This window comes from Pomacea canaliculata, linkage group LG4 (assembly GCF_003073045.1).
Source record: "Pomacea canaliculata isolate SZHN2017 linkage group LG4, ASM307304v1, whole genome shotgun sequence".
NCBI classification, from domain to species: domain Eukaryota; kingdom Metazoa; phylum Mollusca; class Gastropoda; order Architaenioglossa; family Ampullariidae; genus Pomacea; species Pomacea canaliculata.
The window spans coordinates 7,484,292-7,503,144 of record NC_037593.1 but is presented as its reverse complement, the minus strand read 5'-3'; the positions used below and the strand labels follow the sequence as shown (position 1 = coordinate 7,503,144).

The following is an 18,853-nucleotide window of genomic DNA, read 5'->3' as shown; positions in this document are numbered from 1 at the left end:
GGCAACTCCGAAAGTCGTCCGTGGTTTTGGTGTTAGACAGCTCTCTGGTTTTTTGTTTTTTCCTCTAAAACACCCAGTGACCAAAACATCATATCGTGCTGCTATTTATGGTTTTGTCTGATTGGGGTGAGTGCCTGAAATGCAGTGCATCTGGTGCCCGGCAAAAACTGATATTAGATGCTTGATTAGCCAGCCTCACGCGCTTACTGTCACAGAAACAACTAATGAAGAAAATCGATCATGTGACTTACTTGCCAGCTTCGTGATGTTATTGATGGCTGGCATCATCTTGGACAAAGTGTTGTTGTTCGCTGAAAATAAATATCGAAAACTTCGATCTCCTTTTCTCTCGCCAGTCAAAACTGTCCTGACTGAAAACAGTAAAGACTTTGTGATGGGCTCTAAACGGTTTTTATCGATGCTCAAACACAGTCCTGGGGTGCACCTGGCACGCTTGCACTATATACTTTGTAGCTCAAACATAACGAGGCCTTTGTATTTATGAGGTTAGACACTGCCTTTAAATATGGAAAAAAGGAACAAAAAAACCGATATTTCAAAGGGCAAATGGATCTTCAGTGTATTTGTATTTATCATAAAAAGAGAGACAAGACAAAGGAACATAAAGCCCATCTCAGTCTGCAGCTAGTGAGGACAGCTGATGCGACCTCGTCGCGCACCAGTGACATACTGCAGGTCTCCGGTCTGTTTCCTGTCACTGTTTCATAACGACATTATCTTGTGACATCTGACAGGTTTGGGAACTGGACGTTTGTAAAACTACGACTAGTCAGACATTATTCGGTATGGAAAAATATTTTCTATTTCCCGTTTATCGTAAAAAATACAGCGCATAATCTTTTAATAATCTGGCATAAAGGCTAAACATAACTTTTTGCTAAAACCTGGCGACCCAATTCCCTCCTTCTGACAGTATATAGCTGAAACACGTGTTGTATTATATTACGTTTTAATGTAATGTATGGATTACGTTTTAATGTAATGTATGGATGGTTAGTTCAGAACAGAATATAGAAAGTTGTTACAATGTGTTTATTACTATTCTAATCTGTTAATTACTGTAAATAATGTTCCAAGTGTTCATGATTAGGTATTCTTGTCGGGAATTGAAAAGGGGGGAGGGTCTGTGAATTAATGTAAATGTCAATTATATGAACATGCTGTTTAATGTCGTAAGTAAGCAACAGATATAGACAAGGATAAAAGAATAATCATTACGGTTGCGGCATGCAACCCCGTACAACCCTTGGGACCAATAGCGTTTAGGACATGACAAGCTGATCTTGTCCATTGCGCCTGTAAAACAAACTTACAGCTTGGACGCTAGGGCTGTTGTAAGCGACCGGTGTCTGAAACCACGGACGACATGGTCGTGAGCGTCGCGCCTATCTGTCCGTTAATTACCAGTAGTCTGTGGCCCATTACACCATGGACCGCAACGGCCGGTAACGTGATCGGCGCTGTCACGTCTTCATTACCTGTGCTGCGATTACCCGCTTGACGTCATTTCCTTGCTGCAGAGCGCTATCACACACCGAGTTCGTGTTTCTTGTCATTCCATCTGCAAAAGCCATAGGTTATACGTCCCATTCACGCTAATCTACCTTTCAGGGCAGTAGGATGGGTCTTGTCCTTTCGGTGTCTGATGTTTATTAGTATTCAGCGCCGTAAACTGATATGAACTTGAAATAAAAACAAGTACAGTTGATGTGCTTAAAAAAATGGAGAGATAAGTTGGGAAGAAGAATTACAAAACCTTATGCGAGCGTTAATGTTGATGACGAAGGTCGTACAGAAAAAGGTGAGCGTTAGACAAGCTTGAAGATAAAGATGTAGACGATAATTGTAGCAACAATAAGGCATTCCAAGCAATGTACCCTTGACACATATAAAAATGTAATCTCCTTTCCCAGTTGTATCAGATTTTCTAGCTGCATTGTTTCGTCGCTGCCTGCGTCCTTGTGCTACTGTTGTGGTAACCTGTGAGTTAGAAATAGCCAGTTATATCAGGATGCAAGGCTGTTTTCATTTCTTCTTAATCCATCTGCTACTTGGTCTTTCGCGAGAAACGTTCTTGTTCTCATAAAAAGTAAACCAAATATGTTTCATGCACATAAATCCGATTAGCTGCGACCCCTTAGTGCCTTCAGTGCTGTGGTGATTGTTGCACCCTGAAAGATCAAAAGACGCCTGGAGGGAATAACTTTTTAAAGGCGTTCAACCACAGCCATGGGGACTATAATCAGTCTGCCTCCTACAGGCTGTTTTTACAAGGAGATCGCATGGCTGGCCTCTGCACAAAGCTGTTTGCACAAAAAAGCTCTAAGATCTTGTATGAGGTGGAAATTTATATGCGGATCCGCGAAGTGCGTGTGCTGTCAGGGCGCCTAGGGAATCATTTACATGAGGCGTTTGTCGTCATTGGTTACAGTAGAGACCTGTTCTACATCTTTTATCTTATGCCTCAAACCTTTGAACGAAAGAGCGTTGAACCTCGGCCGCATTTGTCTGGAGAAAACTGAGACATATGGGAACATGCGATGTGATTTTTACTCTTCTTCTTAAGATAAACATTTCATTTGTTGCTTTGTATAACAGGCGAGGTGGGGATGGGGTTGGGGTTGGGGTGGTAGAATGGATGAAGATAGTAGAGCGAACTTTTATTTGTGCATGCAGAAATGAGATGTCTGTTTACTTTTATTTTGAATGCTTAGCTATTGGTCACTCTTTTTTTTTTTTTTTTTTTTGCTTTGCCTGATTTATCCCTCCTCTTTTCCTTCCCGCTGAGTTTATTATGAGAAATGAATAGATCAGAGACTCTTCAGTGACTATGAATAGTGTGATTTGGACATAGCGGTGAGATATTAGATGCGAGTAAGAAATAGTGAGAGCGGAGGAACGAGAGAAAATGGGAGAGTGAGAGTTTATAACTGCGATCGAAGATATGATATTGATGTGAAGATGATTGTAATGATCAGGGTTAGATGGTGATGGATGATGAGAGCCATTGTTGAACAGGAATGAGGAAAATAAAACAGATGAGAGAAGGAAATGAGCGTGAAACTGATAATAATTGGTGATCGTGGATGAGGAAGTTTGGAGAAAAATATTTGCATGGATAGAGAGGGAGAAAGTAATTACGAATAGATGATATGGGGTTGTTAATATGTAAGTCTTATTATATCGTGACCAGCTGCTAAGTGGTGTGTATTTCTGGGGGAGTGCTGTACCTCTAGGTACTCATTACACCTTGGATTATCTCACGCTACAGCTTTTTATTTTAAGAAACCTTGTCGTCTTCTTCTTGGAGGCTTTGTCTTTTGACCATCCGAGCTTTATTTATAATTATTAATCAGTGTTTTGCTTCGTCAGTAAAGTCGCTGTCGATTGTGCGTGTTTGTGTGTGTGTGTGTGAATGCTAGAGGCTATGTATCATGGTGGTGCTCTTTAATTTCACCTTTTCAGTTAGAGTATTTCAAGAACACCGTGGCAGTTGTTGATTCCCTTATCGTTAGCTTTCTCCAGAGCCCTATAGATGCAAAGTTCCAGTTTAACTTAAAGACCTGTCATCAAATCTGCATGTAATAACATTTGGCAGAGAGGCACTTTCATATGATTTTTTTATATTGGCAATAAGCACATTTACTTAATATTTTCCATGGGTTAAAGTTGGAATGACCCATTTTAACGTTATTTTTATTTACCTAACGAAATATTCGGTAGATATCAGTGTTTCTGTTGCTAACTAGATTGTGCCATCTACATAAATACAGATAACGTCTATTGCGTTTTCCGATATATTTTGTGCAAAAGTACTGCGCAAATGAGCACAAAAATATTGTGCACCGGGCAGATGTCTATATACACAAACATACCGAATCGCTCTTGTTGACTTCATAAGTGTCATTAACCTTAGGCTGAGCTTGTGACAAGCATTCCAGGTGTGTGAGTTCAGAAACTTAACTGTTGTTTACGGACCCATGGTAAAAACAAGTCAGGTCAACATTTAATTTAATCAGAAGAGAAGTCCTTGTAATACATTAGAATCTGTGCCTATAACAAGCCACGGTTAGGTCTACGGTTAATTCCCTTACATTTCTGTCAGTGCATGCCCTGACTTATTTCTGCACCCTCTTCGTTGTCCTCTTTCTTTCTCAAAGCTGTTCTTGACTTCTGGCCCCCCACTATCCCATATTTAATTAAGTTGCTGCTGCTGCGCTGATCTCTCGTTTAGCCGCAGCTTCACCCGCACTTCCCATTTCGCTTCTGACATCGTGAAGCTATGACGTCCAGCGGGAGTTAGCTCTAGGAAATGTCAGATGGCGATGGCGATGGCGATGCCACGCGAGATGTCTACTGTCGTGGTTAATCATCTGAAATGACGTGACTGTCAGCTCAGCGGCGGGATTTGCCAGGGTTCAAACCTCGGTCAAAGGATGTATAGTGACCCGAGGTGACATATATGACTGTAAACTCTTTGTAGCGTTGAAATACCAGGTTCAACCCTCGGCCGCAGGGTACAACTTAATGACCCAATAATCTCCACCCCATATCAATACATGTTATTTTTAGATAGTTTTTTTTTTCTCAGACTCACTCATGCATTCTCAATAGTCATGTTACATGGCATGCAGAAAGTTCTGACAAAGCCAAATTTCAGCTCTACTTTTAAAAAAATTCCACTTACAGGCTTAAAATAACTTGAGATAGTAGACATCTGCGGACATTCTGAAAAAAAGTTTGATAAACATTTTCGGGTACTATAGCTGTAACTAAAAATAAAAGCTAACAATTAAGGAAGTGCAGGAGATTTCATAGCGCAACCTCACATTCTTACGTGAGAGTGCGTTTGATCATAATACAATCAATATTAATCCAAACATTGTTAATCGATGTATTACATACAAGCAACCAGGCAAGTAAGTCACACATCAGTATCTAATAAAAACAAAAGCATACGTTACAATGTTCCGTTATTGTTACGTTAGAGTGAGCATTTTTATTTGCCAAGATGCATATGTGTCAGTTGACTGTACATGTCACTCTCGCGTAATTGAAGTCATCATTTCAATCAAACCAGAAAAAAGAAGGAAAACGATCGCACAGCACAGCGTCGAATCAATTATGCTTGCCCCTCTAACCACACTTCCCCTTCCCCCTGCTAATGTGATACACCTGCCTCACCCAGTCTCAGAGTGTAATTACCAAACTGTGTGCGGCAAGCTTACTAGTAAAGCTGTGAGAACACCTCTGGGCATCGCTGCCATTGAGACTATATTGTGCTGGCGTGCAGTCCCGTCGACTCCTCACACTCTTCCACTGCCGCCACCAGTACATCCTCCACCACCACCACCACCATCCCCATCCTCCACCACTAATCCGACGTGAAGAACGAACTCGTCGGTCACAGTGGGTTTTGTTGTTCTGCTGCCTGGGGCTGGGGTACATGCGAGAGTCAGTGCAGGTAGACAACTTCAGGCTGTTGCCCTTGCTGACTTGCTTTCCACTCTACAGGTTCTTCACTCGAAGTCGATTAAGTTGTCTCCATGAGGTGTCTTTACGGCTTGCGGGACGGTGTCTACGATTCGGGATGTCATTGACAGGTCAAACTGACCCGAGGGGCTACTTATTCGTCTTGCAGATAAGGTCGACGTATGTCACTTTTTTGTTTTTTGCGGCTAGAGTGCTAGGTGTTAGTGTGTCCCTGACAGCGACGGGGCCCGTGCAGGGAGGTAGGTGGTGGAGGGAGAGAGGAGGCCGGGTGGCGTTGCGAGCTGACAATGTCGCAGTTGGTTGGTTGAGTTTACGCCGTGTCAGCAGTTAAATTAAGAGTGAGTTACAGTACAGACAGTACAGTACAGAAAGGGTAAAAACCTAGACCCTCAGGTGATACTTTAACACCACCACTAACAATATAAACGAACAAGAAGGAAAAAAGACAGTACAAAAAGATAATGTGTAAAACAAAAAGTGTGTCGCGTAACAAACACTGGGGGGCGACAAATTCGGTGACTTGATTTATGGGTCGTCACTGACCGACCGTGAACTCGTCTGTAAAAAAGGACTGGCTTGACAAAGACTTCTTATCATCTTTTGTCGCATTAAAGGTCGCCCGAGCGGTCTTTGCTGTAGAAGAATCTATTTTTGTTTTAGTGTAGGCAGGGATGCAGGGCCCTCTGTAGTTCCTGACGATACATAAGTACGAACCGCTCGTCCTTATGCAATGGAGGGCCACGTTCCAGGGTGCCAACCTCTTCTCTCTCCTGTCCTGTTGACGATGACAAGAAATCGATTTCTTCTATTTGCTCGTTTACCTTGGTGCAACCAGATGAGAGCGCGTGCATTGGCTCCTTCCGTCCCCTTCAAATGGAAACTTCCTGTTCGATACCTGCCCACGTGCTGACGCCCAAGGGACAAATGCATTAGATCACATCTGCGCGAGACCTGAAACAATTGCATAACACGCGATATCAGTGCGAGGTCCGGGCTAGAGCTTTCCGATAAATTTAATCAGTTCGCGTGAGAAAAAGCTGTCTACTCCCTGCGTGTTGAAATACCCGATCTACAAACTTCGGCTGTGTTTTTGTCTGTCCGCCTAGCTGTCCTTCCTCTCGACTCTAAATCCCCCCATTTCCCCTACCACCGTTACACCTCTGCTGTCCCCAAATGCAAAGTCGTGAGTATGACCTTTCATTGCACTGCAGCGATGTGTAACTTCAGGCGAGGTAATGTCGACGGCTACTTTGGGTCCCGTAAAGGACGATAACCCGAGAGTCAAAAAATGAGAACACCAGCCCCCCCCCCCCCCCCAAAAAAAAAAAATTAAATGCAGCACTGTCACCTTGTTAGTACTCGAGTAAGTGAGTGTCACGTTATTTTGCAGGTTACAAGGGCCTCTCCCCCCACCACCTTCTTGTCTAAAGTTTTCAAACTCACTAGTGAAATTTCATCGACTATACATAACAGCGTGCCGGCAGCATCCCGGCGGGATGTGTGATGAATACCAATGTTTCATTTGTATCCTAACGTGCTGTTGTCACGAAGAAAGTATTAGTGCATTGTGCGTTACCCACCGCTTAACCGATTTGAGGAGGAGAGGAGGGTGGAGTTGTTTTTACGCCGTTCCATCCACTTCTCAGCTGTATCACGCCCAAGCAGCTGGTTGCTGAGGGTTTGGGTTGGGACATGAGGCGAAACGGGTGATTTCCACAACTCCCCTCTTTTCTTCATCTTTTCTATCACGGAAAGCCAGCCTCATGTCCCAGCCGGTTCTGTAAACTAGTGCCACATGAATGAGAGAGACAGAGTGCCCGTGACGAGATCTGAATCCAAGACAGCCGATCATCGTTTAATTACAACAAGCACTCATCTGTTGTGCCATCGGACCATGCCTTACTCTGTGTTTAGCTTACTCTGAAAGACTGTAATCAGATAAGAGTTTACGTCGGTCGTGCATAGGTAACAGCTGAAAGTCACAGTTCATGAATTATTCATTTTTCTATCTATCATCCTCCTTAAATCGGTTGCCACGTCTGGAATTCCGATAATTAAAAACAATGATTAGGACACAGATGGCCAGCAACATCTACAGAGGGCATGAAGTCCAGCTCACTTCGAAAACACACAACAATGGCGAAACGAAAACCGAAAAGAAAGGTAATGAAAGATGTCTGCTGCATTTCGTAGTTTTTCTTTTACGTGCCAGATGCTCGCACAAAACCAAACCGCGAACAGACGAACGTGGAAACCCACACCATGGAAACTGCTCGATCTTTAAGGCCGCTGTGTATGATAGCAGATGGTTTCATTGTCCTTAATCGAGTTTATGAAAATGTCTTAAAACAAGATCAGCACGCTATCTTGACACACTTTAACCTTTTTTTTTTTTTTGTGTATTTTTTGGTTACTTGTCCTTCAGTATCTCGTCTCACTTCTTTCCCTCTTGTGTGGTGGGGGAGAATGGGGTTGGAGGAGGGAGACAGAAAATTCATTAATTCCTAAATAAAATAATATGGGATTTTTCTTTCTTCACCACAAGTCAGTAGACTGCTATCGTACAATAATAAACTGATAATGGCAGCGACCGATGTTTGCCGTTGAGGGGCCGTTTAAGGCGGTTGAGAACTGTGCCAAATGATCAACTTACACACAAACACAAACCCACAAATATGAAGACATGCTTTCACGTGCTTGTTTTTACCATTATGTACATTTCTTATTAACGATAAGATTACTTAGTAATCATTTTGCAGGCAGAAAAGCTGCCACCATTTCAGAATTTGTCGTAAGCATAAACGTGAGCTTATTTGATTATTTGGAAGTATAGGGAAAGAAGTCTGAATAGCCTGAACTGTCACTCATTAGCTTATAGCGGGGTAGGGGGAGAAAAATAGCGTCTACGTCGATCGTAAGCAGGGAGGGAATATTTTCTTAAAACTGATTTTCTTAGGGTACCCGCATGCTAAGCTCGAGGTTATACCTAATTTTGTGGACAAATATCTTCGCATCCTATGGTTGCTCGATCGGTCTTTCGCGAAAAGAAGAAAAAAAAAACAACAACAACAAAACAAAACAAAACAAAACCGCCAGCCAAGCGTGGAATTCGGTGAACGTGTATCAATGTTTCTTGTATAATGAGGTTTCTGACTGGCTGACCTTTCACATCTCCAAAACTTAATGCAAGTAAGCCTCGTTTCGAAAGCCATTGAATTTTATAATTATAGAATGCATTATATAATTATAAAATCAAATTCTATACTTAGAATGAATTCCGTAGCCATAGAATTGTTTAGATAAAATGAATAGGATAACTACTTCTAAACATAATATAAATGAAATACTTCTGCGGTTTTTTTTCGATTTTTCTCTCTAGTTATATAACATATTGTATCGCAGTAGAAATCATTTTATAATTATATAATTCGTTCTATAGCTAGAAACAGAAAAATATTAAAATTTCCCTCTTGACGCTCCGTAGTGAATCGGAGAACCAAGCGAGCAGTCCTTTAAAAGGGCATCGGTGTACTGGTGAACTCGGACTGTTCATGGCAAAGAGCGTCGAAATCAAGATTTTCAAGCAACAGAAGAAAAAAAGAAAAATCTAAATTTTCTTCCTTTTTTTTCCACGCTTGTCGTTTTCTTTGCCCAAATTTTTTTTAAACAAACAAAACAGGTTACTAAGACTCATGAAGCTACACAGCGTGGAAGCAATATTTGGCGATGCAGTCTAAGGGAAATAATTCCCATCAAATTATTAGCATTGAAACCTGCTTTGCTCTCCCTTTCTTGCATTCCTCTTACAACTGGAGTAAAGTTTCAAATGGCCTGCACTCTAAGTGAAGCATAACTTTACACCAAAGAGAGTCAACAAGAGAACCCAATGATGTAGGAGAGCTTGAAGACAGTCGCAGGCTTCAGTAATTATTTAAACTCTTTCATAGCAACATAAATGTATATTAAACGAAAAATAATAATAAGCTAAATTTTGAGGGACAACCTAGGAACTCCATTACAGAATATAGACAGGACACATGAGAGTGCATGGCGGGGAAAATAATATGCTTCTCGTCTGCCGAATGTGGCCTATATAGATGATTTTGTAAAATTATCCACGCATGAGACCTTCACTTCAAACAGACCACTTCCATTTTGATGTCGGCTCATACATGTGTGTAGACACTGTAAATCCTATGAACTCCAAAGGAGGAGGTATGTGTGTGCCAAATAGTCATGCTTATTATTGTTATTATTGTTGATACACTTTCACTGCACAACCACAAACAGAAAATTGTGCGTTGGGGAAAAATGGTTTTTGTTACTATATGCTGTCTCATCCTCTGGCACGAACACTTGAAGTACGCAAAAAAAAGAAGATAAGTTGGGGTTTTTGCATACTGTCGATCAGTGTGCGATTTGCAAGGCTTGACAAAGAATTAAGTTTACAAGTTATATCGATCTGATCGGAAAATAAATCGTTATGCTTTGAGCACTTCGACGCATTAGAGGCCCAAATCAGATGCGCTGCCTTGTGTTTTATTCAAAGATTTCATTTACTGCAGTGTGCCTGGACTTTGCTGACCTCGGGCACTGTGACAACACTACTGTCCCTTTTGTTGTGGGACCGGTTTTACTGCCGTATTAGTGCTTCAGTGAGTACTGATCAGAACTCTTGCTGAGATAACAGTTTATGGGCAGTTTATTGCTGTGTAAATCATCACTGCGCACAATGTATGGTGTCGTAATACCGAGAAATTTGGGGAAATCAGGAAAAACGATACGTGACTACTAGCATCCTGCCATTCTTTTATGATGCAATATGTCAGCTTCAGGAAGTTCTTCCGCATGCTGCTGTTTGTTTTCCATGAACATTGAATAAGCAAATAGGAAACACGACACTTCTATTTGCATGATGCGATCAGAAGAAGTTTGGAGGCAGTGCAATCGGTTTGTAACCTGCAGAAAGCCTGTGTGTTTGTGGAAGGAATACTGAAATGGGGAAAGGTCACTGTTTAATGCAGCGGTTCTCAACCTTTTACATGTGGCGACCCCCCTGACGAACACCGGTACGTCCGCGACCCCCCTTAGCCGGCTAGGTCGGTGGAAGAGCGGGGGGGGGGGGGCAGCTTTAGCTAACCTCGAACGCCGCGTCGAGGAAATCAATGCAATTCAACAACGGAAGAGCAAAGTTCGTATCTGCAAGAAGTATAACTGTTAATGAAATTTTACTAAAGCTAATAAATATTATTTTATTGGACACTCACTTTCATTAATGAGAAGGTTGAGCCTGCTTGCTGTTGCATAAAGAAGCGAACCTGTGTGCGATGTTCGTACCCACTGCTATTCGCAGCTCAGCCTCTGCGTCCACACGATTTCTGTATTTCGACTTCAGTGCTGCCAATGCTGAAAATCCTTGCTCACACATATACGAAGTTGAAAATGGCAGCAGAACTTTCATTGCTTTCTCAGAAAGGAGAGGATATTCACCGTTGATGCTAATCCAGAATGTTGGCACTGGTGTTGTTTGGAAGACCATTTTCAGGGATTGGTCACTCGAAAGGTCGATGAGCTGCTCTTCTTCTTCCGTGGACAACCCGCTTGTGCTAGGATCAGCCAGAAATGGATTACGAATCCAATCGTATTTAGTCACATCAATTTCAGCGAAATAATGCTGAAACCTTTCTTGCAGTCCGTTTAGATGGGCAATAATTACATTCTTCACCTGATCAAGATTCAAGTTGTCAGCCTTGCACTTACACAAGCACGGAAACATATCAAAAATATTTTCTTGGCGTATCTTTTGCGTCCACAACGAAATTTTTCGGACGAAAGCATTCATCTTGTCAGTTGTTTGTAATATGGTGGTGTAATATAGGGGAGTCAGCGATGAGAGATTGGGGGAGAAAGAGGGCAAAAGGCGAGAGGAGGGAGATTGGAGGCTTAATTGTTGAGAGGGAGATTGTGTTTTGAGTTTTGGAAGTGAGAAGTCACTGCCTGCCGAGACAGTGTACTTGAATAGGAAGAAGAGATTTGGAGTTTGAGCCCCCGCACCACTCGGTTACACAATGTAAACTAATTTCACTAATACCAGTATAAGAAACTTTTTTTAAAAAATGACCACCTTCGCGACCCCCTTGTAGGCACGTCGCGACCCCCCAGGGGGTCGCGACCCACAGGTTGAGAACCGCTGGTTTAATGGATCCAGATAGTTAAAATATCATAGCCTTTTCAATCTGGGGTTCATTTGTATGATAAAATCACACGCTATAAACATATACGCTTTGTCGCTACTGTGACACTATTAAATTTGGGGCAGAGTATCGCAGAAAACCAAATTTCCTAGAGGAGAATTAATGAGAACCTGATTAATCTGAGAATTAAGGAAGTGGAAGATGCAAGTTGTGCTCAGATTTCGGCATGCTGAACCCAAGAAAAGACAACTGCCTACAGCTGATCACCCCATGAGACATTTGCTTTACACGATCTCTCTGTTACCTGTAATATAATTTTTGGTGGTTTATAATAGGAATTTAATATAAAAATTGAGCAGTGTGCTGAACAGAACACGTCGGCGCCATTCTCAAAATTGTTTACAGCGTTCTAATGTGTGTGTCATTCAGGTCTGCCAGTTTCCTCGTTCCCGTGTTTTCCCCATGTGACCTTTCCCCCTTCTTCATTCCCAAACTGAACTGCAGTGTTTGCCCATGTGTGACAGGCTATGACCATTATCTATTCTTAGTAAATGGTTTTTTTTTTGGTTTTTTTGTATGACTAGGTCCCAGACTTTCATATACTTTTATTTAATCATTATAAAATGCTTGTATGTCAATAAAAAGTCATTCTAGCTTTATAATGACAATGTTTATGACATAATGAGTAGTCTACCTTAATCCCTCTGTCACTTGACGAATGCTGCCGTCTGTGAGACCCTCTTCCCATGTAACACGGTCACTGTGGGAGTGTCTTTCAGCCTGGCATAGTTTAGCTTGATTCTAGGCTCTTCTAGGCGGCATCTTTTTTCAGTCTCAACGTCTTGAACCTGAAAAGTAGGTCATGGCCACTTGTGACGTCTGGGCCACAAACGGTTCTTGTTTTTAGTGGATTTTTATTTGAAGCGTTCTGGTGTCACCTGTGTCCATATTGTTGACAGTGTGAGATTGAAGTGCGTTGATCCGCCAGTCTGCGGCTAAAAGTCTCAGGTTCTTTTTGTCGTTTGTGACTCACTCAAGAACACGCAACAAAAAGCATATATATTGGCGATGTTGTGGTCATTTATACCCATTGTGACACTTACCGCAAAGAAAGAGATAGATGCCAAAACAAAGGTCTACTGGTCAGCTTAGAACAGAATGTAAACGACGTACACCAAACGACAGAAACAATACGCAGGAATTAGCAGTATCAAGCATTCTTCTGACAAACCGGGGACGTCCTGGACTTGACAGACATCAGTTACAGCATCAGTACACACACCTTCCCTTCACGACGACAGATGATGCCCATGGAAGATGTCAGATCTTTGTCTTTGACATCAACATCAACATCAACCTTGTGAATAACACGCCTCTAAATTAACGCAATATTTTTCACCAAAGGCAGACATTCAACGTCTGTTTAAAAACTAGAACAACGTTTTAATCTTTTTAATTAGTATATTTATTTGTTTGTTCTTTACAGATATTTTGGAAAAAATTCTAGGCGTTGTTGCCACCCTTGATTCAAATCAGACGTTCCACGTGATGTTAGAGCAGATATCTTCAAAGAATATTTCTTGCAACAGATGTCATGTTGACAATAAGGTGGAAAAAAGTCTCTACATGCAGTACATTATCAAGCAAGTGTTTGTGAGGGTGGTGCCTTCCACTGCCTCCTCGCCTTAACCTCCTAAACCATCTAAGAAGAGACACACATTCAATAAACGTTGCTGCTTAAGAATTCAGCTATCCGCTTTCTCGAATGTTCAGAGATACAAGTTTCTCAAAATAAAAACATTTTTATTTAAAAACCTTTAGGTTTGCCATATTGGTTGGAGAAAATGAAAAGAAACAAGGTGATAAAAGGATGGTAATGATGATCCAAGTAAAGAAAAAAAAAACCACAAGCGAACAAAAATGGAGATTGGCTGAAATCATGAAATGCCACTTACGGTCAGTTACTGTCAGCGGATAACACCATTTTAATTTCGCCTTTTTTCATTCGCAGTGTTTCTACCAGTCGCCCGGGTTCTTCTATTAAAACAAACTGTAGGTAGTTCGGTTTGAAATGTTAGCCTTTCATATCACGGGCAAGCTGGAAGAACATGTCAGCTGTCTTCCGTCATAGTCCATAAAGCTTGTTTTCCTCGAAACCTCTTACACAAAACAACGATTTGAACGTTCGCATTTATCATCCTCATTACTATTATTACTAATCATCATCATTGCTATGTACATTGAGCTATCAATTTTGTGCCCCTCAGTTTGACCTAGTTATGTTTTCCGTGTCTAACTGTCGTCATCGTGGAACGCCATGTAAGTTCAATTTCACGTTTAGAGAAGAAGAGTTGGAATCGGATACAGCGCCATTAAATATCACATTACCTCGGTGGTCGGATTGTGACTTAGGAACAGGGCACCTAACACGGACAGCACCTAGTAGAGGGCTAATGCAAAATCAGGTAATACAACACCTGTCCTTACCTGCCTCCTCTACTTTTTGCACATGCTGACGTATTCATCCACGCCTAGCTTAGCGAGAAAACATTTCACAGTCTTTTGCGTGGCGGATGACTAATGATTTGATGACGAATTCTTCCTATGTGCAGATCAGGTCGCCGATCTTCCTAACTGTTGACGGGGAAAGACTCGGGCTCCAGCACACGATATAGTAGTCGCCCAATACGACACGGCCAATGTCCAAGAACAGGAGCACGAGACTACAGCAACCATCACCACCATGTATCAGGTTCTTATCGTCATTTGTTCCCTCTCCCTTCCTCTCTCCCTCACTCACGTAAGCTCTATGAGACAAAAAAAAAACAAAAAACAAACAAACAAAAAAAAAAACACGCAAAAATCATATATATTAGAGATGTTTTGGTCATTCACTACCATATGATACTAAATATACAGAAAGAGCCCGATGCCAGAGCGAAGGTCTACTGTCGAGCTGAGAACGGAACAGAAACTAAGGCAACGTACACTGAACGCCAGCAATAGTATTCAGCAATTGATAGTATCAAGAGCATTTTTCTGACAAATGGGGTCTTAGACTTGACAACTAGACTTGACAGACATCGGTTACAGCAGCAGTACGCACCCCTCTTCCGTTTCCGACAACTGGTGGCACCCATAAAAGCGCCCATGGAAAATGTCAAACCTTTGTCTTTTAGATCAACGTGAACGTTGTAGATAACACACACTACTTTTAACTTCGGGTATCTTCATACAAATCTTGGAAGCTGATAACAAGTAGGAACAGCTCATCTCAAAATAATTGTCCTTTTACATTCATCGTCTCACAAGCATTATCTTTCATGATCTGTCTCACAGTGGATTGTGTCGACCTGTGTAATCAAACAGGATTGATACGACTGCTACTAATACATTTGTAAATAAAATTGGTAGAACAGTGCAGGCTGAGTTTAAAGTTGTAACAGTGCTGTCGGACATAGTGTCAGGTGATTGTTTACTTCTATTCACCTTTTTTGACCTCAGTCAACGTCTGTTCACGAAACTTCAACGGTATTTTGTTGTTGTTGTTTCTTTTTATGTATTTAGGAAGAAAACAGACTCAGTATAGACAGCAGGAGATACAAAGGTGCTTTTTAAACTAGATTGACCTGAAGCCATTGAGGCAGAAGGGATAAACTAATTAGATCTTGGGTTTGCTTTTTCTTTCGCGCATTTAAATGGTTAGTTGCTTTATTTAGTAGGAAAGTCTTTCAAACCTTGCGGCGATTTCACAATATGGTGGGAGAGGGAGGTGGGGAGGAAGCCGAAGTACCTGGAGAAAACCCCCGACGCCCAGCCCTGAGGACAGGTGTCACGTATAGAGAGTATCCCGAGATGAGATCTGAACCCTGAGCCGCTTACTACAGTGGTGACCAGCGAGTGTTTTGACCACTACACTACAGGGTGCATGACAACTTGCTTAGGATCAAATTCAATGGTGTCTTGCCATCCCAAATGAATTTCTTTCTGTAGCTTTTAAAGACAGTTAAAAAAAAACTGAAGAAAACACGCGTAGATAAAGCATTAACATATAGTAAATGTAACAATATTATTAACTTGTACATAATTTCATCAAATTTTATTAAATATGTTCATGTAAAACTTGTGAAATTATTGGCGTTCTTGTCACTCGTGATGTAAATCAGACGCGTTGCCACGTGACGGTAGCGAAGCTGTCTTTAAAAAATATTTCCTGCAACAGATGTCATGTAGAGAATAAAGTGGAAAGCTCTTCCCACTTTCTTTCTTTCCATCATCATCCATCATCCATCAATCATCCATCATCAGTCATCATCATTATTATTTCCACTATTCCAGCACAATTCTTTCCTCTCCTGAACCTGCAGGTCGAAAGTACTGAAATCATGAAATGTAACTTACGGTGAGGAGCTCGTTATTGTCAGCGGATAACACCACTGTCGCTTTGCCAAAGTCCATGTGAATTGTTTCTATTAGACGCCCGGGTTCTTCTATTAAAGCAGCCTGTAGATAATTCGGTTTTAAGATTTAGCCCGATCCCCTTTCATACCAAGTGCAAGCTGGAATTACATGTTGTCATCCGTCTTCCGTTAGTCCATAAGTTTGCTTCTAAACCTCTTACTGCTGCCACAAAGCAACGATTTGCACGTTCGCACGTTTATTATTCTCATTACTCCTACTCCTGCTCCGCCTCCTCCTCCTCCTCCTCCTCCTCCTCCTCCTCCTCCTCCTCCTCCTCCTCCTCCTCCTCCTCCTCATCATCATCATCATCATCATTTCTATTGCGCTTGTACATTGAGGTATTATTTGTTATCGCGTGTGTAATGCTATCGTCATCCGGCAAGGATTTTAAATTTTTAAAAGGATGGCGGATCTGAATATAAAAGCAAAGAACATTGATGTTTCAGCGGGTAAACATTATCTTCAAAGATCAAAACTGATGTTTCTTGTCAAGAAAAAGTAGCAAGGGGCTAAACGGTAACGTTCTTAAAGTGGTTAACCCCTACTTAGATTAGCTGCAATGTCTAACTGACCATTTGTCCTATTTCACTCTATGCTGTTAAGCACCTACCTAAATCATTTAGTATTTACCAAAATCTTTCGTAGCTGATTACTTTTATTGGAAGGGGGATTTGTATTTACGAAAAGTAGAAAAATAGAAAGGGGCCTTGATTCTTTCTCTGTTGTTTTCTTTGGCAAGCCCCTGTTTAAGATTTAAGTTACCTTCATTTTCTTTCCTGAGAATGATGTAATTTCCACTTCCTGGCCGAGGGGGTAGACCATCTGGATGGTGTTGTCCCCTACCGTTCTGACCAGTTTCCAACCGCCATCCTCTCGGGAGATAGTGACTGTGGACTTTTTGATGGCAACTGCTTTTAATGCTTGAGACGCACCTACACATTTACAGAACTAGCAATGAAACAAACTGTTTGGGTCGTTGGTAGGTGAAAGTGTTAGCGATCGCACATTTCTCATGCGATCTTTTTTGTGAGGACAGTGTACGTCTCCTATGTCCATTATGTTTTACCTTCTCTAACTGGTAAGACTCGGATACACGTTAACTTAAGGATATTCAATGTGTTAAACAGTTCACGGCGTGCCGCTGCTGTCAGATTGCTTCACATAGTGTATAGGACGCAGGTATTAATGTGAGACAGGTATACTTGTACCTGGGTGACAGGTATATGTGTAGAGTGTACACTAGGTATATATATATATGGGTTGTTTTGCTCTTCGTATAACCTTGTGTTTGTATTTGCTATTACTGTGACTATTCAGTACTCTCACCTTCATCTAGAAGTTTTTTCCATGTGTAACAAAACCAAAACACCACGTAAGCTCAATGCCACATTTAAAGAAAAAGCGTTGGAACTGTGCCATTGAATAAGTCATGCTACCTCGGTGGTCGTATTGAGCCTTGGGGACAAGCACCTAGCATAGACAGCACCTAATAACGGGTTATGGATGAAGGTCACTTTAGTTCTAATGCAAATTCAGGTCCTTACCTACATCCACTACTTACTGCACATACTGACATATCTATGCTATGCCCGGCGAGAAAATATTTCACAGTCTTTTGAGGCGCGGAGGAATAGGAACGGTAGAAATTATACAATAAATGAGCATAGTGAAAGCTATAATAGCCAGACAAAAACTTGTGGTCTAAAACTCTAGGGTTTTTTGGAACAAGTATGTTTTGTGGGCTCGCTTGAGTGACTCTGGCATTTTGCTGGTGGCATATCAAACGAGGGAATGAGTTCCAACAAGTACTCAATGCTGAATGGCTATATTTGCCTTCGCCAAAGTTTGCAGCCTGATTCTGAGGACGTAAAAGAGGCGAGCATCTTCAGAAGTGAAGAGATGCTGCTGGGAATGCAGCGAGTTGGCTTTGGGTGGTCAGACAAGTGAATGGGGTCCAGTCTACTGCCCTGTCATTTCATAACAGCGGTATTTATACAAGAAAAGATAAGTTTGGCAAAGAAAGTCGTGAATGATAATCTGTCACACCCTTCATTTCATACGGAGGCGGCAACAGCCTCGGCTTACGTTTTCTTTCAATGTCATCAAAATCTTGCATCATGAGAGAATATTACTTCTAAAGAATAATTTTAAAAACTATTACAGGGAAGGTGCACTTACCAGCCGCATCCAAAAAGGTGTTGAAATTTTCCGATGAAACAGACATCCAGGTGCCAATCAGTTTGTCGACCATGGTGTTTTGTTACAGCAGAGATGTCGCGAGTCGGCAAGGCTTAGTCAGTCGTTGTATTGCTCGTACAATCAGGGTCCTTATGATGCTTTATGACGCTCTGTGTATCTGTCTACCCCTCCCCTCCCCTCCCTCTCCAATCTTTCGCTCGTAGTATCTCTGTATCTGTAGTTACAGTCATGTCTTAGTCACGTCACTGACGAGTATCATTTGTGCTATCTCCCCCTCCCCTGATAAACGAAAAAATAAGTAAAATCTTCCCTTGTCCTCTCTCTCTTCAAGCAAAACTGCACTTTTACTCTGGACACCTAGGTGTGTTATGTTGTGACAATATTACATTCATAGTTAACTCTGTATTTAAAAAATGGGTTTCTTATGTTCTTGCCAACAAGCAGAATGATTCGAACTGAGAATAGCAGTGTGTACTATAATCTTG

At 41.6% G+C, this 18,853-nt stretch overlaps 1 protein-coding gene and 1 long non-coding RNA gene across 2 annotated transcripts in view; one reads left to right on the top strand and one right to left on the bottom strand.

Moving 5' to 3' along the window:
• The first annotated feature begins 1,747 nt into the window (after positions 1–1,747).
• Positions 1,748–18,853, top strand: part of LOC112561844 — a 25,596-nt gene continuing 8,490 nt past the window's right edge. The window contains exons 1-2 of the long non-coding RNA XR_003098732.1: positions 1,748–1,822; positions 14,321–14,460. This is a non-coding gene — a long non-coding RNA (uncharacterized LOC112561844). The remainder of the gene's footprint in view (positions 1,823–14,320; positions 14,461–18,853) is intronic.
• On the bottom strand, positions 15,793–18,536 carry LOC112561842 (fatty acid-binding protein 12-like). Its single transcript, XM_025234626.1, has 4 exons — positions 18,348–18,536; positions 16,932–17,101; positions 16,110–16,211; positions 15,793–15,921 (listed from the first exon to the last, which is right to left on the bottom strand). Exons 1-4 carry the CDS (start codon positions 18,418–18,420, stop codon positions 15,871–15,873), a joined length of 396 nt encoding a protein of 131 aa, XP_025090411.1. The 5' UTR covers positions 18,421–18,536; the 3' UTR covers positions 15,793–15,870.

Excerpts from the sequence above, each read along its gene's own strand:
- LOC112561842 (XM_025234626.1), bottom strand. The coding sequence starts at position 18,420 with ATGGTCGACAAACTGATTGGCACCTGGATGTCTGTTTCATCGGAAAAT. Across the intron at positions 17,102-18,347 it reads CACCTTTTTGGATGCGGCTG|GTGCGTCTCAAGCATTAAAA; the intron begins GTAAGTGCACCT and ends GTAAATGTGTAG. Across the intron at positions 15,922-16,109 it reads ACAATAACGAGCTCCTCACC|GAAATATTTTTTAAAGACAG; the intron begins GTAAGTTACATT and ends CATCTGTTGCAG.